Source organism: Aquarana catesbeiana, linkage group LG02 (genome assembly GCF_042186555.1).
Source record: "Aquarana catesbeiana isolate 2022-GZ linkage group LG02, ASM4218655v1, whole genome shotgun sequence".
Taxonomy (NCBI): Eukaryota; Metazoa; Chordata; class Amphibia; order Anura; family Ranidae; genus Aquarana; species Aquarana catesbeiana.
The window spans coordinates 758,885,590-758,909,868 of NC_133325.1; the positions used below are offsets into that span (position 1 = coordinate 758,885,590).

A 24,279-nucleotide genomic window follows, 5' to 3' on the forward strand; every position below is an offset into this window, starting at 1 on the left:
GTGAACCTGGCCTTAGTGAAGTGATGCCAAGGTCTTTTTGTACAGTTTTTTTAGTGTATGTAGAGCGGTGCTTTTACAGTGCGGTCACCGATGCAGGGCTGTGTTGGTTTAGTGACAAATTGTGATGTATCAGCTAATGACAGCTGCCTCTCCTGATTCTAGGGGTCTGCTGTAAGTGTGCACTTTCTACACAGCCCTGCAGGAGGGCCCCTCCTCCTTTACCTGAGTACTTGTTTACCTTAGGTGAGAGCTGGGAGCCGGTGAGATAAAGGAGCAGGGAGCTCCATGGAGCACACAGAGCTCAGCAAGCTGACATAGCAGACACACCGCTCTCACTATGGATTCTACACACTATATACTGAAGGCCACCCTGGCTCACATGTGCTCCAACAGCAGCGCCGGCGCAGTGCACCTTGGCCAAGCACAAAGGTAAGTGGATTGATTTGATCTGCAACCCAGAAAATTCACCTGGATGGAAATCTTAGTGCTTTTATGCAAGAGACAGTTCCTGCAATCTACAACTGTGTGTAGAATGCTAAACCCTTCTTAGATGTTGGGTGATCTCAGCAACAGTTTCCTATTAGATATTAGAGTGTAAGCTCTCAGGAACAGCGTCCACCTAATGGCCCGTACACACGATCCGAATATCGTACGACGGATTGTATGACCTTTTTTCGCTTAAGTAGAAATTGAATAGGTAAATAGAGTCACGAAAATTCTCGTACGACAGGAAAAAAAAATCGGAAGTGATGTCATGTGTTGTAATGTATTTGTATTGTATTTTCGGACGACAACTGTACTGACTAAAGGAAAATCGTACGATCTGGTATCATATGAGGAACATTGTCCGATCATATAATATCGGATGAACTGTCGTAATCGGCTCTCGAAAGTGGTGTACACACAATCCGAAAATCGTACGATTCTTCCTTCTTCTTATTTTCGGACGACAGTTTTCATACGATATTCGGATCGTGTGTACGGGCCATTACCCTATGTAATGAATTGTATTGTACCTGTACTGTCTCCCTTTATAATGTATGACACTTTGCAAACTATCTGTGCTTTATAAATCCTCTGTAATAATAATAATTGGGGGAGATTGATCGGAAAATAAATCAATCCTTTTTTTGTGAAGCGCACACAGCTTCCATTTCATCGGTCGGAAGGGAAGTTATTATGGGCTTTTTAAGTGTCTGCAGATTTGATCGTTTTGATAAAATTGCACGTTGATCGGATTTAAAAAAAAAACTGGAACCGTGTATGGTCACCAATAGGGTCAGTTCAGGCAGTCAGACCTTTGCATAGAAGACCTAGGATCTGCATTTCTTACATTTAGTTTGCACAGCGCTTTACATTATAATACAGTTATAATAGAATTCATTACGATTGTTGCCCGCATTCTCCACCAAAAAAAAAAAGAATTCATTACGATAGGGTTAGGAGGACCCTGTTCCTGAGAGCTTACACTCTAATATCTAATAGGAAGAATCAATCTATAGTTAAGAACCCATTTGATCAATATGCTACACACAGGGGAGTGGATTTAAATTAGTAGTCAAGATAGGATCGTACCTTAGGCCATAGTGTTTTTTTTTTTGTTCGACCAGTGAGTTGAACAAAAAAAAAAAAGATTTGATTCCCCCATCAACACCAAGTGGAGTCTCTCCCAAGGAGCTTTTGTATTCTGATAGCAGGGGGGAGTTCCCTATCGTCAGAATACATTCAGTGCTGCTAGTGTTATATAAATCCTATATAATAGTAATAATTGGGAGAGATCGATCGGAAAATAAATCGATCTTTTTTTGAAGCGTGCATGGCTGCCATTAATCGGTCAGAAGGGAAGTTGTTATGGGCTTTTTTAAGTGTCTGCAGATTTGATCGTTTTAATCAAATTGCACATTAATCGGATTTTTTTAAAAATGGAACCGTTTATGATCACCACTAGGGTCAGTTCAGGGAGTCAGTCCTTTGCCCAGAAGTCCTAGGGCGTTTTTTTGCGTTTCAGAGATTGCTATCCCTGCCGTACCCGGCTACTTCGTTTATTTAGTGTTTCCAGTGCTGTGTGTGTCCATAAAGGCCGACTATAGCCAGCAGCACCGATCGAGCGAAAAAAAACAAACAACAGGCTGGTTGTGCAGAAGTCAACCAAGAAATCGACTTCTGCACAACCAGCCTGCCCATAGATTAATCAAAATTCAGCCTGGTCTCTGTTGAATTTTGGGTGGCTTTATGATCGTAAGTTATCAATCACATCTCTCATAGGTGTGCGCAGCCTATTGTATTAGGCTGAGCACCCCAAAGCTCCAACACGCGTGCATTTATGTGTATGTATGTGTAATAAATATAAATATATATCTTCTTTCTTTTTTTTTTAATCACGTAATTTTTATTATCAATTTTTGACAATACAAATACGCTACAACAGAAGCGTATCAAACACACTCTTATAAATAAATGTAAAAACCAGTAGGGCAGTGGATGATGTCAGTAGAGCAGTGGATGTGTCAGTAGGGCAGAGGTTGGTGTCAGTAGTTTTTTTTTTTAATATTTTATTTTTGTATTCATTTTTACAATTTTATTTTTATATTATTTTTTACAATTTTTATTTATTTTTTTCTATTTTTTTTAGGATCCCCTTTGAGGGGCTTTGGTGAAATATCAGCAGGGGGAATCTGCGCCACACAGGGTGATTAGGGTGTGCCCAGGCACACCCCCCTGCACATGCCTATGACATCACTGTTTCCAAAATGTCATTTCAAAACCTGATCCATCAAAATATGATCATATCCATAAACAAAGTATTTCAGTGCTGCTGATTGATCCATCTATACTATGCTGTTCTTGCTGACTGACTCAATTCGATCAAATCTATGCGGAATCAATCCTATGGTGGCCACACATTGCCTCTCAACCTCGTCCAATCAGAGAATACTTTGCATTTATTGAGAAAAAGCAAAGCGTTCCCTGAATGGTGCCGTTCAGAGCAAGTGACCTCCTGTGAATACAATACAGAAAAGCAACCACTCAGCATGGGACCCAAAAGTTAGGGGAGATTACTGCAGTAGCCAGTGATTTCCAGCTACCACAATGATCTCACAGGTATGGCTCAGACATACTTACATTGGTCTAAGCTTTATCTAGGTAAAAAAAAGCCATACCTGGAATAAATCTTTAAAATTAAAACTACTGTGATCACCTAGGCCACTCCAGACTAGTCAGTTTACCTGGAGATATCTGTGGAGGGTTCTGAACGCTCATAGACTAACAAGTTCTCTGTTTTGACCACTATCTCGCCCTAGGCTGCCTCTGTTCCAGTATTTGGCAGTCTCTGCACAATGTAGTTAAAACACATGCCTGTCTGACAGTCAAAGTGATAATTACAGTAAATCATTTAAACATCAAAGGCATGCATGCACAGTGATAGTGAAGAGCAGTGCATGGCTTGTTATCTGTTGTTGCTCTAGTAATCCCCATAGTAGGTTATAAAGCCATAATAAAGTGGCATCTGTAGGATTGGAGATCGCTCTGGGCTGACTCAGTCAATTGTAAGTCGATGACGAGGTGATGATATGTACATAGCTCCCAACTGTCCCTGATTTGGAGCAATGTCCCTCTGTCCCTCATTCCTCCTGTTTCCCAGCGCTAAACCTTTCATCTGATCTCTAAATTGCTGCATTTGTAAATTCCAAAAGCCAATATAAAGGAATAGTAGTGGTTAAAAAAAAGCACTTGTGGGTTTAACCAATCTTTTATTTTTTGTACAATTCTCCTTTAAGGGGGTGTGACAATGGATGTGTCCTATGCCTTTTGCTGATAGGTGTCCCTCATTCCCATCTCAAAAAGTTGGGAGGTATGATAGTGGTAGGATGGAAGAGTTCTCTTCCAATGCTTTTTGCTCCACTACACCTGGAAGGAGATGTGAGCCCTTTTTGGGGGGCCCGGCTATTGCCTTTGGGTAGGACCTTCAGGTCATTTGCGCATGTCCTGTACAGGGTAGGGAAGGAGGGAGCGCCCAATATCCAAACAAATGCAAAAAAGGGGTATATTTTTGGCTCGTTTCCACTGAGGGGATCGGTTCGGGTTGGTACAGTTTGGAAGGGTTAGAATGGTCTGGCCTATTCAGCTGAGTGTTTCCACTGCAAGTCAGACCACCAGGGGTCATACGGGGTTTAGAAAAAATGCCATGCGTGGCGTCACACTGATTGGCAGACGTTTTTCTGTCCGCCAATCAGTGGAATGTATCGTGTGACGCCAGTAACTCCGCCCTAACTGTACCGTACCATTTTCTATGGCCCCACATCTGAAGCAGGACCCTGAATGGTGCGGTTCGGTTGTATGGGCCACTTTCATAATGGAAACACTCAAAATAGCGTACCGTACCGATCCGCTCAGTGGAGACGAGGCAGTGATCTAGGATCACTCTGTTGGCCAACACAGCGATCCCAGATCAATTCTGATTCTAGTATTACCGACACCCGTGTGGGATTTTCCCAGTTCACCAACCTACAAACAGCAGCAGTCCTGAGGAAGGGGGAATCTTTTCCCCCGAAATGCGTTGGCTTGACCATTTTTGGCTTCTTCCAATAAACGGCCACAAAATACACCCCTTTTTTTTTTTTTTGCATTTCTTTGGATATTGGGAACTCCCTTCTTCCCTACCCCTTACATAATAAATTGACAGGAATGGCTGGTGTGATACAACCTCGGTCAGGTATATCACATGGCTGGCTTGGACCCAAACATGAATGCTGGGCTTGCTTTTGCATATATGCAAATGAAGAGGGGTGGAGTCTGCAGCAACCCCCAACACTGCTTATCTCACCAGGTATAAATGCCATTGGGCATGGTTGTTTTAGAGACATTCCCACCCTACGAAGGGTGGTCAGATGGCATCTGTTTCAGCCATATGAGATCTTTGGCCAATGCAACCTCATTGTGCAACTGCCATCTCATATCTGTGCCCAGCTTTATACATGTGAGGATTTGTATTACCTCAGCTAAAGAAGACTTTTCTAGTACAGCGTTCAATGAGTATTTAGAATTACTCCACTAGGACAGCTATCAAAAAAAAAAAAAGAAAAAAGAAAAAAAAAATGGGTTTTATGATAAAAAAAAGATTGCACAGAAACTCACATCAAGTTGCTACATCTACACAAAAAATGAGATGACATTAATAAAACTTTGTTGCGCGGTCTAGTGTTCGGTGTTTGCTGCCATTTTAGGCTCAAGGAGGGCTTAAAGCATATCTTAACCCTCTGGAAGATTTACCCTCCCTTCATGACCAGGCCATTTTTTGCGATACGGCACTGACAATTGCGCGGTCATGCAACGCTGTACCCAAATAAAATGTATGTAATTTTTTTTCCTTTCTTTTGGTGGTATTTGGGCACCACTGCGTTTTTTATTTTTTTGCATTATAAACAAAAAAAGTGACCATTTTGGATTAAAAAAAAACAAAAAAAAAAAAAACTAAAGAAAATCTAATTTCATACATTTAAGCCAATAAAGTATTCTGCTACATATTTTTAGTAAAAATAAAAATCCCAAAAGGCGTATATTGGTTTGCGCATACGTTATAGCGTCTATAAACTAAGGGATATATACTGGAATTTTTTTTATACTAATAAAGGCGGCGATCAAGATCAACGACTTATAGCGGGACTGCAATATTGCAGCGGACATTCTGACACTTTCTGGGAACCAGTTTCACTAATACAGTGATCAGTGCTAAAAATATGCACTGTCACTGTACTAATGACACTGGCTGGGAAGAGGTTAAACAGCTAGGGCGATCAAATGGTTAAATGCGTGCCAATATTCAAACCATTAATGGGCAGGCTGAATGTACCAAGTTGATCGATGGATCAGCTTGGGTACAAACAGCTTGCTGGATTCTCTTGCGATTCTTGCAAGCGGCTGCTATAGCCACTAGTGATAATCTCTGTTTTCTCCCAGCAGGGATGGCTACCCCCCCCCCCCCCCTCGCTGGGAGAAGACAGTGGCCCGACAGGAGGGATTCCCGCATTAACACTGTCTGTGTTGATGGGGGAATCGAGCGAAACTTGTGGTTGCAGGAAAGAAATTTGCGCCGTGTATGGCCGGCCTAACCAGGTTTGTGTGTACTGTGTGTGGTGCTTTTACTAAGGTAAGTGATAGATTTTATTCCCTGCTTTACAGGGAAAGAAAATCCATTACTTCCCCGCTGTCAGTATGGAGCTCTTACATAGGCAGAGCTCTGTTCTGTGTGTTTCCCCAACGATCGTTGGGTCCTGGTGGACATCCAATGGCCGGCACCCACTAATCGACTTCTGCTGTGACAAATCACAGCAGAGGAGCGTGCCAGCGGCATGTGCGCCCCCCCCTACCCGGGAGTGCCGAGTTACGTATTAGCAGCTGATCATTTGTGCCGGGGTGGGTACATAGAGTGAGATAGATTAGCAGAGAGCTTGTCTATTCACAGCACAGCTCTGCAAGTATCTTCGTTCTTCTGTCTATGTGGAGAGTGGGGTGTGCCTTTCCTCCAATCAGCTCTCACACAGTCCAGACTCCCCTCCCACTGCTGAAAGAGGAAGTAAAAATTCTAACACCATGTTCACTTTCTAAAGAATATATAAAGGTGAAGACAGCAGATTTACATGTAAAACTTATGTAGGGAGATTTGTTTCATCTCTGTGTATCATCTGAGGCTATTCACTTCACTGGGTATATGTGAGGGTTTACATCCACTTTAAACCAAGAACTTTTATATGACTATCCAACATTGGTGTTGAAATCCATTTTTATATAAGCCAACTTTTTATTTAATGCATAGTGGCCCTTTAAGGAAATTTAGCTTCACGCTTTGCCTGAAATTTAATAGACCTGTCTTTGCCTTCTCTCCCCTACCTGTTAATTATGGGATTATAGCTGTCATTGTTGCACCCTGGAGGTGTTTCCTGCCAGGTCCTTTGATGTCGGGATTGTAAAGAACTGGACCTGAAACCTGTTAGATAAAAGCTGGTTAATATTCCACTTCTTCCACGGCTTCATAATACAGCCTTCTAGATGTATTTACTTTATAGGGAGTTGTTGTACGGACAGTTGGGGCTGTTCAATGAGAAACTTCAGCTAAGAGCTGTGTAAAGTAAGAACAAACTTCTTAGGTATGTAACAATGTGACCGGTGGCTGGAGAATAAAAAGTATGAGTAATTAATGAGGCTGAAAGGGTTTTGCTTGTTATTCAATGGAGATGTATAGAATCACAGGAGCATAGAAGTGTGTTTGCGTGTGTGCTGTATGTACTATGTCTATAGAGAGAGCAAGAGGGAATATAGAAAGTCAATGAAGACAAATATGGACAAAATATAGACAAATATGGACAAAAATAGAGATTGAGAAGGAAAAAAAAAAGAGAGAGATTAAGGTCAAATATAGCTCAAAACTGAGCACAAGGCAAATAACTATGGGTTGATTTACTAAAGGCAAATCCACTTTGCACTACAAGTGCACTGTAAGTGCACTTGGAAGTGCGATTGGAAGTGTAGTTGCTGTAGATCGCTGTAGATCTGAGGGGAAGCTCTGAAATGGGGGAACCTCTGCCAATTTTATCATCCAATCATGTGCAAGCAAAAATGCTGTTTATTATTTTCCTTGCATGTCCCCCTCAGATCTACAATGACTGCACTTCCAAGTGGTCTTGCAGTGCAATTGTAGTGCAAGGTGGATTTACTCTTAGTAAATAACCCCCTATATATCTTATCTATCTATCTATGGGAGTTATTTACGAAAGGCAAATCCACTTTGCACTACAAGTGCAAAGTGCACTTGAAATTGCACTGAAAGTGCACTTGGAAGTGCAGTCACTGTAAATCTGAGGGGTAGATCTGAAACGAGGGGAAGCTCTGCTGATTTTATCATCCAATTATGTGCAAGCTAAAATTATGTTTTTTATTTTCCTTGCATGTCCCCCTCGGATCTACAGCGACTGCACTTCCAAGTGCACTTTCAGTGCAATTTCAAGTGCACTTTGCACTTGTAGTTTGCACTTGTAGTGCAAAGTGGATTTGCCTTTCGTAAATAACCCCCAATGTCTATTGTATGTTTGTATGTATTTATCAGTCCAGCCGTATCCAACTCTATGGGCCAGCTCTCTGGGCAATATTCCACACGCTTGCCTTCCAAAGAAAAATGAAGTCGCTCATCCTCTAAAAGCCTTTTTTCCAACTTATTTAGGCTCTCCAAAAAAAAAGACAGTTCCTCCTGGAGAGAGCAAGTCTAACTCATTTCACTCATATCAGAGCTGGCTTATAGGGGTTAGCTCTATGAGCCCCTATGAGTAAGTTCTAATTCAAGTAGAAGGGCGTGTGCTCTACCAGGAGGTATCGGCCTTCATTGGAGAGTTTAAATAAATTTAAATAAAGGCTTTTATACGGTGGTGAGTGGCTCCCTTTTCCTTTGGAAGGCAAGAGTGAAGCGCAGTGGTTCTCAACCCTGTCCTCAAGTACCCCCAACAGCATAGCTCCCAAAGGTCCCTGATTTTGAGGGACTGTCCCTGATTTGGAGCAACCCGCATACAATTCGCACTAGTGTGAACCCAGCCTCAATGTTTTGTTTTTTTTCATAATTTAATATTCATGTAAAAAGTGACTGTCACCTTCTCTTGTCCTTTCTTTTTTCCTTTTCTCTTCCCGTCTTTCCCCTACAGTAGCATACTTTCCAACTGTCCCTGATTTCGAGGGACTGTCCCTGATTTGGAGCAATGTCCCTCTGTCCCTCATTCCTTCTCATTTGTCCCTCATTTTGGTCTGATCCATATAGTTGTATATAAAATGCACTTTTTATCTTTCAAAAAGTGTTTCCCAGTGCTAATCTTTTCATCCAAATTCTAAATTTGCAGAATTTGTAAATTTTAAAAGCCAATATAAAGGAATAGTAGTGATTTAAAAAAAAGCCTTTGTGCATTTAATTAAGATTTTTTTTTGGTTAATTCTCCTTTAAGGGGGTGTGGCAGGAGGTGTCCTATGCCTACATACGGTTGCTAGTAGGTGTCCCTCATTCCCATCTCAAAATGTTGGGAGGTATGCCCAACAGGCCATGTTTTGGGAATTTCTCTTATGCCGCGTACACACGAGCGGACTGTCCGGCAGAAAAGGTCAGACGGAACGATTCCGTCGGACATTCCGATCGTGTGTGGGCTTCATTGGACCTTCATCTGACCTTTTCTGTCGAAAATTCTGACGGACCTAGAAATAGAACATGTTTCAAATCTTTCCGGCGGACTCGAGTCTGATCGAAAAATCCGTTCGTCTGTATGCTAGCCCGACGAACAAAAAAGGACGCAAGGGCAGCTATTGGCTACTGGCTATGAACTTCCTTATTCTAGTCCGGTCGTACGTCATCACATTCGAAACGATCGGACTTTGGTCGGAGTTCAGGCGGACGAGAAGTCCGCTCGTGTGTACGCGGCATTAGATAAAATAGCTGTCCAAAATACCAAGCCATTGACTCTGATTTAAAGCACCTGTGCAAGAAAAAGGAAATGAAGACACAAAGTGGGGAAGATACCCCGAGGAGTTCAAAAGGGAGGAGGGGAATAAGGCGAACGGCGGTCTTACCTATAATTATGAACTTTATTATATATCAAAAATTGGACAGATACAGTAATGCGTAATACAGGTTAAAACATAGAACAGCGTTGCCGTAAAAAGCACACGCCCGGGTTCACATGCAGACCACAATCGTGAATTATAATGAAGTGCAGGCAATACTGTATAAATAGATATACGCACAGTGGCGCAGTGGGTAGCACTCTTGCCTAGCAGTAAGAAGGGTCGCTGGTTCGAATCCCGACCACGACACTACCTGCCTGGAGTTTGCATGTTCTCCCTGTGTCTGCGTGGGTTTCCTCCGGGTACTCCGGTTTCCTCCCACACTCCAAAGACATGCTGGTAGGTTAATTGGATCCTGTCTAAATCGGCCCTAGTATAGGTATGAATGTGAGTTAGGGACCTTAGATTGTAAGCTCCTTGAGGGTATAGGGACTGATGTGAATGTATAATATATATATGTAAAGCGCTGCGTAAATTGACGGTGCTATATAAGTACCTGAAATAAATAAATAAATAATATAGATAAGTGTGTGGGTGTTGTTAGCCTTGATATGGCTGTACAGATACACTGTGGACGTCTGATTTCAAATAGATATCTGAGATCCACCCCTCAAATCTACTTATCATGCAGCATTGGTCAGTGTTGGTGGTCAGGTTGCAATGAGACAACAGGAAACCTTAGCGTTGTTAGCCTTGATTCTGGCAGTACATACACACTATGGACGTCTGTCCTCACTGATAAGTCTGAGATCCCCAGGGAGTCTTTGGCATAGACTACAGGCAGATACAGAAACAAACATTCATTTACACTGTAATTTTTTCACTTTCAGAGAAGGGAGAAATGTCCAAAAGGCGAAACTTTTAAATAGTCATCGCTATCATATTATTCCAAAGAGTTTGTGTTCCCTTGTAGGAGGATCGCATAGAAAGAACAGTGTGTGGATAGTTTGTTGGTACCTATGTACAGCAGGGTTTCGCAGGGTGAGTACAGTGAAAGAGGTCTGGCGGTTCACTGGGGGTGACTGTGAGCCTCCAAATGTTGGGAGATAGTGGGTGGAACTGAACCCCCACACACTTATCTACATATATTTACAGTATTTCCTGCACTTCATTATAATTCACGATTGTGGTCTGCATGTGAACCCGGGTCTGTGCATTTTATGGCAACGTTGTTCTATGTTTTAACGTGCATTGCGCAGTCCGCATTACTGTATCTGTGCAATTTTTGATATATAATAAAGTTCATAATTATAGGTAAGACCGCTGTTCGACTTATTCCCCTCCTCCCTTTTGAACTCCTCGGGGTATCTTCCCCACTTTGTGTCTTCATAATCCTTCATGTTCAGAAGTTGACGGCATAGGCTAAATCGGTGGGACGGCATACCTATTAGTGCTGGCCAACGCATGGGTCCAGCACTCCTGATCCTACGGTACCCAACCTGGTGTTTTATTATTTTTTATGCAAGATAAAGGAATACCTGCAATCATGGCCTGTTGGGGGTACTTGAGGACAGGGTTGAGAACCACTGGTGAAGAGTACTTAGGTTCTAGTGTATCACTGTCTTCTCCTGAGGGCTCCCCCCCCCCCCCCTCGCCGGGAGAAAACACTTGCTGATTCCCCTGTCAACACTGTCTGTGTTGATGGGGGGAATCGTGCAAATTTCTTTGTGCAAAAGAAATTCTCACCGTGTATGGCCTGCCTTAGGCTGGGTTCACACTTATGTGAATTGGATGTGGGTTTCCCCGCATCCAATTCACATGAAAGGAGAGTGTGACCGGCTCTCAATGGATTCGGTTCACACACCTCTGGGGCGGCCGTGGTCAGCATTTGGAAAGGGTCCTGTGCGTCTTTGGCTCTGAATCAGGTGCGAATTCAGGCAGAAATTCAGACCTGATTCGCACCTGAATCGGTTAACAGGGACACGCCGGTCTCCCTGCTGGGAGCCGCTGCCGCAGCAAGTGTTGGCCCGGTGTAACAACATATCCGGCGACCCATCGCAGTTGCCGCCATCTTGCTACACCCCACACTCGTCCATAGTTAGGATACATTAAGAAGGGGGAAAGCGGACATGTTGTTACACCCACCGGAGTTTTGCATTTTACACGTATTTATAACAGTAAAGTGAGTTTCTATAGTGAAATACAGTACTTACAACTACGTCTGACTGCTTAGATGTTGAATTCTGTCAGATTAGCAAACCTGTGAGATGAGCAGGGTTGCCGCTGCTTTTAAAATTCAAGACCTAAGTAGTCAGACGGAGTTGTAAGTACTGTATTTCACTTTATAAACTGACTTTACTGTTGTAAATACATGTAAAATGCAAAACTCCGGTGGGTGTAACAACATGTCCGCTTTCCCCCTTCTTAGTGTATCCTTACTGCGGACGGGTGTAGCAAGATGGCGGTGACGGAACGTCACTTCCGTAGCAAACTGCGATGGGCCGCCGAATATGTTGTTACACCGGCCTGAAAGTGGCCAGCAACTGCTGGAAGTCAGCTCCCTGAGTCGGGGCTTGTGGAAGAGTTGTGGCTGCAGTGGAAGATTGCGTTTTGCTTTCCAGTCTCTGAGAGCCATGTCTGATACATTTAAGGCCTGATTCACACCTATGCATTTTTAGTGCTTTTTGCATTTTGCAGATTTGCACTACAGAACGTGTTCCATAGGAAACCATGTTAAATGGACTGTAGTGCAGATCTGCAAAATGCAAAAAGCACTAAAAATGCATAGGTGTGAATCAGGCCTAAAAGCTTTTTTCCATAGACTTTTCTTGTAAATTTGTTTTGCAAGGTATGTGGCCAGGTCTTTTCTCAACCCTCCCTAAGGCTTGATTCACACCTATGCATGTTGCTTTTGAGCGTTTTTGGAGGTTTTTTTTTCATGCTTGGCACGTTTTTGAGCCGCGTTTTTGCCGCGTTTTTGCCGCGATTTGCGTTTTGCGTTTTTTTTTTTTTTTTCATTTTTTTTTACAGTCTTAAAAAAAAATTATAAAAAAAAAAAAAAAAACGGCAAAAACGCACCAAAAACGCTGCAAAAACGCTGCAAAAACGCTGCAAAAACGGTGCACTTGCGTTTTTGATGCTTGTCCATTGAAATCCATTACATGCAAAACGCTGCTTTTTGCATGAAAAAAAGTCCCCGACCCTTTCCAAAAACGCAGAGATACAAAAAAGCATTGATGTGAACATGTTCCATAGGAACCCATGTTAAAAAATTCCCATGCATTTCTGCAAAATGCAAAATGCATCAAAAAACGCGCTAGTGTGAATGGAGCCTAAGGCTCCATTCACACCTATGCATGTTGCTTTTGGGCGTTTTTGGAGGTTTTTTTTTCATGCTTGCCACGTTTTTGAGCAGCGTTTTTGCTGCGTTTTTGCCGCAATTTGCGTTTTGCGTTTTTTTTTTACAGTTTTTTTTTACAGTCTAAAAAAAATAAAAAAAAAAAAAAAAAAACGGCAAAAACGCATCAAAAACGCCGCAAAAACGCTGCAAAAATGGTGCACTTGCGTTTTTGATGCTTGTCCATTGAATTCTATTACATGCAAAACGCTGCATTTTGCATGAAAAAAAGTCCCTGACCCTTTCCAAAAATGCAGAGAAACAAAAAGGCATTGATGTGAACATGTTCCATAGGAACCCATGTTAAAAAATTCCCGTGCATTTCTGCAAAATGCAAAATGCATCAAAAAACGCGCTAGTGTGAATGGAGCCTAATTGCTTGAGCATACAGAATGTGATGACACTTGTGCATAGACAAATTTTACACACATGCTACAAATTTTACACACATGCTATTGCCAATTTACACAGAAGCCAATTAACCTACCAGCCTGTCTTTGGAGTGTAGGGACTAACTGGGGTAGCCAGAGAAAACCAACACAAACACAAGGAAAAATTGCAAACCCAGTGCTGCAAGGCATATGTCCTAATAAAACTAAAGCTGGCCAAACACACATAGCTTATTTCCATTCATCCTGTAGGCTGAAGAGAAAAGAGGTTCCTCCATCTATGCTACACAGCAAGAACAGTTGAATCTCCTGCTACGGCTTGTATTTTGAAAGCCGGTGCAGTCAGATGTCGAGATACTTAAACAGCGGCTGCATTTGATTGGATGAAAGCGCTGTTTGGCTGACCACTGTGCTTTCATTCTTCTAGGGATTTCTTAATGGTGTTCCTTATGTCTTCCTGGAGTACAGCTTTAATCTCAAACTGTATGGGTAATTTAGATGAAGGAAGCACCTGTTATGGAATCATTTAGTCATTGCATACCTCCAAACTTTTTGAGATGGGGATGAGGGACAAAAGTATGCAGGCATAGGACACACCCCTTGCCACGCCCCCTTAAAGGAGAATTGTACAAAAAAACAAGATTGGTTAAACCCACAAGTGCTTTTTTTTTACCACTACTATTCCTTTATATTGGCTTTTGAAATTTACAAATGCAGCCATTTAGAAATCAGATGAAAGGTTTAGCGCTGGAAAACACTTTTTGATAGATAAAAAGTGCATTTTATATACATCTATATAGATCAGACCACAATAAGGGACAAATGAGGAGGAATGAGGGACAGAGGGACATTGCTCCAAATCAGGGACAGTCCCTCCAAATCAGGGACAGTTGGGAGCTATGTCATTGACAATCATAAATAATATACCATCTATAATAAATTATCCATCAATAAATCCATCCATCAATATATAGCACATAAACAAAATACATATTTAAATTTGTCATTTTTTTTATACGGGGTATACTGTAATCATTTTGATCTTAATACTTCACCTTGAACGTATTTCTATATACTGTATATTTATTTTGCTCTCTTGCTTTAAACTTGTAATTTCTCATTGTCTCATGTTCATGTTTCCCACAGCTCTGCCCTCTGGAGGCCCTGGGTGTCTTCTAATAGAGATAGAGAATTAGAGGCTCAACAAAGACTGGTAAGTCCAAAATGTGTTATTCTATCACTGGTGCCACGAGCTTTTGTGCCACCTAAATGTTCATTCTTGATCATGTAATAAAGTATCTAAAGCCTAAATCTTCTTTTTAAATGGCTAAAACCCTAGGCATGCTTTTATTGCTGTCTTTGTCCTGGCTGAAAAGATTCATCCTCTCCATTTGTCCTGGTGACCATTTGTTACTGGGACCTAAGGCAATAGAAATTCAGTATTTTTGGTGGTCACTGGTATAATAGGCGAGGAGAATTATTCTAATAGGCATACTTGTTTTGATGACAACTCTCTAAAGCCTAGTACACAAGGACTGAATGCCAGTTGACCTTGGAATGGTTCAATAAAAAACAGCCGACATTTGGCCCGTGTGTATGGCAGCCAGTTCCACAGAAGCCAGCTGTTCGGCCGCCGTCTGTCGGACGAGCATGCTGGAAAACCAGCAGCGGACCAGGGGGCCAACACAATAGCTCAGTGGTGGAGATCGCTGTGCTAACATCGGATCGTTAGTACAGATGCCCCAACCTGAGCTGATAGTGTGTACTAGACTTAAGAGGAGAATTTCCTCGCTTTTTAAAGATCCAGGCTGTGTCTCCTGGGCTGAAAGTGATTGGAAATGCCACCAATGGGACACAGACAGAAAAAATGGTTTAAACATCCCTAAGTCTATCCAAAAGACAAAAATAACATTTTAAAAGTCTGCACAATCTGATTATTGTTAGAGATACCCAAAAATCCTAGGTAGACAGGCAAAAGAGCATGGAATTTTGTCAGAGAGATCTCACTGTAGGAGTATTGAAGACATCTAAGGCCGGCCATAGATGGTTCCTGCTGAACTGGCCTAGATTCAAACCATGTATGGGCAGGCTAAATGTATCAAGTTGATCGATCAACTTGGGTACAACCAGCCTGCCAGATTTTACTTGCGATTATCACAGTCTCCCCTCCCCCACCGCCCCTCCCCCCCCCCACCACTGGGAGAATACAATTGCTCGAAGGGAGAGATTCCCCTGTCAACACTGTTTTCTGACAGTGCCCAGACAAACAATTGAGCTGCAAGTTTGAAATTGACTTGCTAAGCTATTGCTAGACTTGCCAGGCTTCACAAGTTTGTTGCACAATTGCAGCAAGTCCGCATTGCATGACTCCAGATCAACTTTCTTTGCGAACATTCTGCAAGTCTGCTGCAAGTTCTGGTTCAGTTATGTTGTGTCATCCCACCACAGGGGTCAGTGTGTCTGAATTTTCATCCTGTAGACTTGCAGAGCTCTTGCTGTAGACTCACCACTGCAACTTTGCTCTTGCTAGAGACTTGCCATGCAAATTTGCTACACATTGGAAAAGTGTCAACTAGAACTTGTGCTTCCAGTGCTCTGCAAGTGTACAACTTGCCAGTGAAATTGGGCAGCAAGTTAACAAGACTAACAATTCAGCACTGCCACAAATTTGCTCTGTGTATGGGCTGCTTAAGATGCCAGAGGCTTACTCTGGTGGTTGCATCTATCATATGTATCTATCCCAAACTGGTATATCAGGTTTGGCAGTCTGAGTCTTGCAAAGTCTTGATGGGCAATCAACTTCAGCACTCCAGCTGTTTCAGAAATACAAGTCGAACAAGGCTTTGCAAGACTCACAGCCACATCATGAAGCATGATGGGATTTATAGCTTCACAACAGTTGGAGAGCCAAGGTTGATTACCCCTAGGGTAGACTGTTCCTTGAAGGCACACACAGAGGTTGATTTTACCTAAGGCAACACTCTCCAAGAGCAGTTGCTCCCAAGCTTAGTAAATGAGCAGAAGCTCTGCTTTCTTCCATCATCCAATCATGTGCAACCAAAAATGCTGTTTTTTCTAATTTTCCATGGGTATTCTTTGAAAAGTGAAGCTTCACCTCATTTACTAAGCTCTTGAGCAACTGCACTTGCAGAGGGCACAGTCTATTTGCCTTTAGTAAATCAACCCCACAGACACTAGCTACCCATTAACAGAATCTGACAATTTTGGTAGGATCGGGCCATGATGGGGTTATCTATGGGCACCTGTCAAAGGCAACCTCAGTTGATCCATCTAGGGGAAGAAGATGGTTGGTTGGATTAATAGAGTTCACCCAGGTAATTGTGGGGTGAGCTGACTACATATACATTTAACTGGTGGTTGAATCGACCCATCTGTATCTAACCCAAATTGGTATATCAGGTTTGGCAGTCTGAGTCTTGCAAAGTTTTGATGGGTAATCAAACTCAGCACTCCAGCTGTTTAGGAACTACAAGTCCAACAAGGCATTGCAAGACTGAAAGCCACATTCATGACTCGCAGAAGCATGATGGGATTTATAGCTTCAACACAGCTGGAGTGCCAAGGTTGATTACCCCTGGGGTAGACTGTTCCTTGAATGGACACACAGACACTAGCTACCCATTAACAGAATCTGAAAATGTTTGAAGGATCGGGCCATGATTGGGTTATCTATGGGCACCTGTCAACAGGCAACCTCAGTTGATCCAACTAGGGCAGCGGTCTCCAAACTGTGGCCCTTTGCTTGCTTTTACCTGGCCCTTGGGGCACTATTCCTGCCACTAATACAAGGCCACTGACAACAACAATGGGGCACTATTCCTTCCACTGACACCAAAGATGGAGCACTATTTATCCCACTGACATTATAGTTGGGGCACTTTTCTTCCCACTGACACCAATGATGGGGATTATTTTTCCCACCAATACCAATGATGGGGCACTATTCTTCCTATTAATACCAATAACAGGGCACTACCACTCCGACTAATACCAATAATAGGGTACTATTCCTCCCACTTATAACAACGATAGGGTACTATTCCTCCAACTAATACCAACAGTGGAGCCTCATTTCTCCCAGTGACACTGACAACGGAAAATATTCTTCCCACTAATGCCAGTGATGAGGCACTGTTCCTCATCCTATCGGCCCACAAGGGGCATTATGTAATTGTTTTACCCCTTCTGAAGTTTGAGGCATTTTCTACTCTCAGTGGTCACAACCCGGCCCTCCTAAAGTCTGAAGGACAGTAAACTGGCCCTTTGCCTAGAAGATGGTTGGTTGACATAATAAAGTTTCCCCAGATAATTGTGGCGTGAGCTGACTACATATGCATTTATTTAGGCGCACTAAAGGTGTCTCTTTTGTGAACTGAAAGATGGTTTAGTGGACAGAAAAGTTTGTATAACCAGCTGCCGTCAAACGCCTATGGCTACCGTAGCTGAATCCTGCTAAAGCTGAGGTGTATTGATGTCTACATTGTACGGATTTAAAAAGTGAGTGTGTTGTCAGTGGGGATAATGAAGGCTCCATTGTATTTGTGAATAGAGAAGTAGAGTACAAGCCATGTTTGATGTGTGAGCCTCCAGCAGGCATTACAGAGGAAAGGGATGTCCAGTTGATTAACAGACAATAGGATTTCCCTATAGAGCCTGCAGTCATTTAAGTGAGAAAACCTGCTCTCGGCTTTTGTACCAAAATGCTCAAAGCACACAGCTAGGGCTAGAATTACACTAAACCCCCTTTATATTAGGGGAATTACTGTATTTTTTCCTGCAGAGGCTCACTAGAACAAAGAGAACCTGTTCGACTTTCATCTAGGTATAACAAAACTCCACATTGCCTCCATGGAAATCTGAGCCAGGACTCCAGCATGGCTCTTCATTATTACTGGTAATGACTGCGGTCAGTGGTTCTTCCCACCAGTCATTATGCAACATGAGGGAATGGCATAGCTCCCAACTGTCCCTGATTTGGAGGGACTGTCCTGATTTGGAGCAATGTCCCTCTGTCCCTCTTTGCCCCTCTGTGTCCCTCATTTTGGTCTGATCCATATAGTCGCATCTAAAATGCACTTTTTATCTTTCAAAATTGTTTCCCAATGCTCAAACTTTCATCTAATTTCTAAATTGCTGCATTTGTAAATTTAAAATCCAATATAAAGGAATAGTAGTGGTAAAAAAAAGTCCTTGTGGATTTATTTAACCTTTTTTTGGTTAATTCTCCTTTAAGGGGGTGTGTCCTATGCCTACATACGTTTGCAAGTAGGTGTCCCTCATTCCCATCACAAAATGTTGGGAGGTATGGAATGGGGAGGGAACAGGCCTTTGACACTCCTTGAAGTATCGACTGGTAAAGACTTTGGATTCGCCACCCACCAAAGAGGTATTCAGTGTGGTGCTATATTTATATTTGAAAAAAAAATAGCTAAAAATTCAAATTAGCACTGTACCAAAATCTAGTTGAAGAAAATTACACTCTTTAGAACATTTGTGGATTAACTTTTCTTTTTTTCTTTTTTTTTTGTCTGTCTTTTCTACAGGAATCCACAGCAAACAATGATAATCAGCCTATTACAAGTAAAGTGGCACATGGCTTTCAACACCCAGTACGGTAGGTTCCAGCTCGTCTAAGTGTTACTAAACCCACAAAAGTAAAATCAGTCTGTATATGCAGTAAATCATGCTTGTTATACTCACTGTGGAACCTAAGGGGTTAATCCTCTGCATTGTGTAAAAAGGCAGATTGATCCTGACTTCTCTGATCCCCTCTCATCTTCTTCCACTGTCCCCAATCCATCTCCTGATAGTACATAGCCTTGGGGGCACTCTGCACATTCTCAGTTTGGTGTGTATTGCTAGAGAGTTTTTTTTTCTTTGAGAGGGCGCATGTGATCAGCACAGGGCCAATCAGCACTGCCCAGGCAGAGGGTCAGGGGTCATGCGGCTTAATAGGACAGTCAGAGAAGAATAGAAACTCCTCTAAACTTTAACCAGACACTGATAGAAGTCACAAGACTGCTATTTACTGCTGATGAGAAAAGGTATTTAGCAGTTAATATTTATTAAAATAATTGCATTTCCATGTTCTGTGTACTGTGGGAGACCAAATATAGTGAAGGCTCCTGGGTTTAGTAACACTTTAAGAGTCCCAATTTTTTAGACTCCCTACTATGGATGTGTCAGAAAATTTACAAGTGTAAATAAATTCCTGACATGTCACGATGAACAGAAACATTTTTTTCCAAAAATCTCTACATTTATCAATAAAAAGCAGTCAATGAGCTTGCGTGAAGTTTTGCTTTGGTTTTGTGTCCTCTGTTTAACATAAAATAGTTAATGAAGATCATTTGTTTTAAAGCGAACCTTCAGTCTTTTTTTTTATCTTCCCATCTATTAAATCTTCTGCCCTTGTTGTTTTAACTTTGGATAGTAAAACATTTTTTTCTGCCAGTAAATACCTTATACAGCCCACTTCCTGTTTCTTGTCTGGTCATTAGCCTAGGCTTATGATATCATACACAGCTCTTTCTCTCATTCTTGTGAGAGTTTGCCAGGAAGGGAGGGGGGGGGGGGGGGGGTTGAGTCATAAGAGGGCCAATCAGAGCTGCAGAGCTGGAGGTGTGCGTCTGCGTGTCTGTGTAAATCCAGGAAGTGAACAGGCAGCAGCTTCAGCTGCCCACAGTTAAAATGGCTGCAGCCAGACTCAGTGGAGGGGAATTTCTGCAGAATATTTGGCAAGTACAGAATCACAGTATAGATAAAATAATATGCAAAGTGGTTGGAGGGAAGCTTCATAGAAATTAATGCAGCCCAGAGAAATGGATGCATATACAGCCCAGAGAAATGGCTGCAGATGCAGCCCATAGAAATTAATGCAGATGCAGCCCAGAGAAATTAATGCAGATGCAGACCAGAGAAATGGATGCATATACAGCCCAGAGAAATGGATGCAGATGCAGCCCATAGAAATTAATGCAGATGCAGCCCATAGAAATTACTGCAGAAGTAGCCCATAGAAGTTAATGCAGATGCAGCACATAGAAATTAATGCAGATGCAGCACATAGAAATTAATGCAGATGCAGCACATAGAAGTTAATGCAGATGCAGCCCATAGAAGTTAATGCAGATGCAGCCCATAGAAATTAATGCAGATGCAGCCCATAGAAATTACTGCAGATGCAGCCCATAGAAGTTAATGCAGATGCAGCACATAGAAATTAATGCAGATGCAGCCCATAGAAATTAATGCAGAAGCAGCCCATAGAAGTTAATGCAGATGCATCCCATAGAAATGAATGCAGATGCAGCCCATAGAAATTACTGCAGATGCAGCCTATAGAAGTTAATGCAGATGCAGCCCATAGAAGTTAATGCAGATGCAGCCTATAGAAGTTAATGCAGATGCAGCACATAGAAATTAATGCAGATGCAGCACATAGAAATTAATGCAGATGCAGCCCATAGAAGTTAATGCAGATGCAGCGCATAGAAGTTAATGCAGATGCAGCACATAGAAATTAATGCAGATGCAGCGCATAGAAGTTAATGCAGATGCAGCCCATAGAAATTAATGCAGATGCAGCCCATAGAAATTAATGCAGATGCAGCGCATAGAAGTTAATGCAGATGCAGCACATAGAAATTAATGCAGATGCAGCACATAGAAATTAATGCAGATGCAGCCCATAGAAATTAATGCAGATGCAGCCCATAGAAATTAATGAAGAAGCAACCCATAGAAGTTAATGCAGATGCAGCCCATAGAAGTTAATGCAGATGCAGCCCATAGAAATTACTGCAGATGCAGCCCATAGAAGTTAATGCAGATGCAGCCCATAGAAGTTAATGCAGATGCAGCACATAGAAATTAATGCAGATGCAGCCCATAGAAATTAATGCAGAAGCAGCCCATAGAAGTTAATGCAGATGCATCCCATAGAAATGAATGCAGATGCAGCCCATAGAAATTACTGCAGATGCAGCCTATAGAAGTTAATGCAGATGCAGCCCATAGAAGTTAATGCAGATGCAGCCTATAGAAGTTAATGCAGATGCAGCACATAGAAATTAATGCAGATGCAGCACATAGAAATTAATGCAGATGCAGCCCATAGAAGTTAATGCAGATGCAGCGCATAGAAGTTAATGCAGATGCAGCACATAGAAATTAATGCAGATGCAGCACATAGAAGTTAATGCAGATGCAGCCCATAGAAGTTAATGCAGATGCAGCCCATAGAAATTAATGCAGATGCAGCCCATAGAAATGGATGCATATACAGCCCGGAGAAATGGATGAAGCCCATAGAAATGGATGCAGATACAGCCTAAAGAAATGGATGCAGTGGCTGCATGGACACAGTCACATATCAAAATTTGACATGCATGCTGGAGCGGGTGAACGGATTCAAACTCATAGGGGATGATTTACTAAAGGCAGATAGACTGTGTACTTATCAAAGTGCAGTTGCCCTCTACAAGTGCAGTTGCTCCAGAGTTTAGTAAATGATGTAAAGCTTCACTTTGCACAGAGTACCCAGGCAAGGAAAAAAAAAAAAAACAAGAAAAAAAAAACAGCATTTTTGCTTGCACATGATTGGATGATGGAAGTCAGCAGAGCTTCTGCTCATTTACTAAGCTCTGGAGCAATATTTTTGCCTTTAGTAAATCAACTCTGCAGCGTCTGTGGGGGACAGGTCTCAGCATCTGCCTGAATAAATGAATACAGAATTGCCTTAATTTGTTTCTTTTATACCAGCCTAGAGTTCAGTTTTAGACTATGGTGATTATAGGCACGTCTCTAAATTACTTTTTCTTTGTATTTTGAAAGGCTGTACATGCCCAAATCGAAAACAGAGGAATATCTGCAACACATGGGAAAGAAAGTCCTGGCCAATTTCCCAGTCCAGGCCACCATCCATTTCTACAATGACGACACTGACTCTGAAGAAGAGGAGGAAGAAGATGAATACAGTATGGAATTTTATAACTACTATCAAAACGCTGAGCGTTTTCCAGGAAAGGAGATGGAAGAAGTCACAAAAGACATTTCCAATTACTCAGCAACAGCCACTAAATAGACCAACCAGTTAGCAAGACAAAAAAAAAAAAGAGCCTAATTCTTATGTATAGCCCTGGCGGTATCTTTGCACATCCAGAGGTTCTCGATGTGTGTTGATTGAAGGACTCCATCCTACCAGGCGGAACACCGGCATTTTTTCTTAGCAGTATGTAAATACCTTCTGTTTTAAGAAGGATTATTACAGCAATGGACACTTAAGTGATTGCTAAGAAAGGTCTAAAGTTCTTCAACATGACTGTACAGAGACATGAGATCATGATACAAAGGAGAAACAATACACAAGTATGCAAAAGACATGTTTAATCACACTTGAGCTCTTAAAGTGGACCTAAACTCTTGAAGAAAGCAGGTGCCATTTGATATTTAGTCTGCCTATGTTAAGAAAAATATAAACCTTTTTTTTTAATGGTATGGTTCAACTGTAAAACAGCCATTTGTGGTTGCTCTTTTGCCATGGCATAGGTCTGGCCATCCATAAGCAGAGTGCCCTGGAAGGGAGGACATTAAAGACTGTGCAATGTGTGAGTATAGAAGATTGCTGAGTGCACCATCTGTTGGCTGGCATCTCTGACCTGGATGTAGATGGTCATGCCAAATGTGAAAGTGAGGGTTATGGCCACATCAGATGTTATGTTTTAGGTTACAAAATCTAGCAAGGGCTTGGATTTTTTTTTCTATGATCACCAAGGCCTAAATCAGAGGTCCCCAGACTTTCTAAGCAAAGGACCAGTATACTATCCTTCAGACTTTGGGGTGGCAGGTCTGTGGCCAATGCGAGAAGAAAATGCCCTGGTGGCAGTAGAAGTAAGCATTGCCTCATTCTTGGTGTCAGTTGGAGGAATAGCATAGTTGCCAACATTGTAAAAAAAAAATGTGGGACACTTTTGTGGCTGTAGGCGGAGCTGTCCAATAATTAGGGGGCGGGGCATTCGTCAGTAGGCGTGGCCTGGGAAAAACAGACAAGTGCGGCGCGCGAAGCGCGCTGCGCCGAAAAATGGGCGTGGTTTACGTGAAATTGTGGGCGTGGCTTAAATGGGCGTGGCTCTAGAGGGTGTGGTTAGAGTCTGAAATGAATGAGGGATGGAGAGGGGGAGAGAGGGATGGAGAGGGGGAGAGAGGGGGAGAGAGAGGGAAATGACGGGACAGCAGCCCCAGATCCTACATAATAGAAATATGTGTATTCTAGAAAGTTTAACAATCAGCAGATAAAGATACTCCAAACACCTGGTGTTAATGCTTCAATCATCCCGGCACCATGGTTGTTATGGTGTCAGGATGATTGAAGCGCATTATTTCTATTATTATATTGTAATATAAAATGAAATCATTCAACTCACCATAATGCAGAATCAGTGGGATCCCTGAGCGTGTCACCAGCCACGTCGCCTGCCACCAGCCGTCCGTCCTTGCTTCAGATGTCCGAGCAGAGTCCGTCCTTGCATCAGGTGCCCCCAGCGGAGCCCCCCTCACATCAGGAGTCCCCGGCGGAGCCCCCCCTCACATCAGGTGTCCCCGGCGGAGCCCCCCCTCACACCAGGAGTCCCCGGCAGAGCCCCCCCTCACATCAGGTGTCCCCGGCGGAGCCCCCCCTCACACCAGGAGTCCCCAAGGGAGCCCCCCTCACACCAGGAGTCCCCGGCGGAGCTCCCCCTCACATCAGGTGTCCCTGGCGGAGCTCCCCCTCACATCAGGAGTCCCCAAGGGAGCCCCCCTCACACCAGGAGTCCCCGGCGGAGCTCCCCCTCACATCAGGTGTCCCTGGCGGAGCTCCCCCTCACACCAGGAGTCCCCAAGGGAGCCCCCCTCACACCAGGAGTCCCCGGCGGAGCCCCCCTCACATCAGGTGTCCCCGGC

General features: G+C 42.8%; 1 protein-coding gene across 1 annotated transcript; it reads left to right on the forward strand.

The window, feature by feature from the left end:
• Nucleotides 1-230: 230 nt before the first annotated feature.
• RIPPLY3 (ripply transcriptional repressor 3) lies at nucleotides 231-23,292 on the forward strand. The gene is made up of 4 exons (XM_073618064.1): nucleotides 231-429; nucleotides 14,464-14,530; nucleotides 18,882-18,952; nucleotides 22,174-23,292. The coding sequence occupies exons 1-4, from the start codon at nucleotides 338-340 to the stop codon at nucleotides 22,421-22,423; spliced, it is 480 nt and encodes a 159-aa protein (XP_073474165.1). The 5' UTR covers nucleotides 231-337; the 3' UTR covers nucleotides 22,424-23,292.
• The last annotated feature ends 987 nt before the right edge of the window (nucleotides 23,293-24,279 follow it).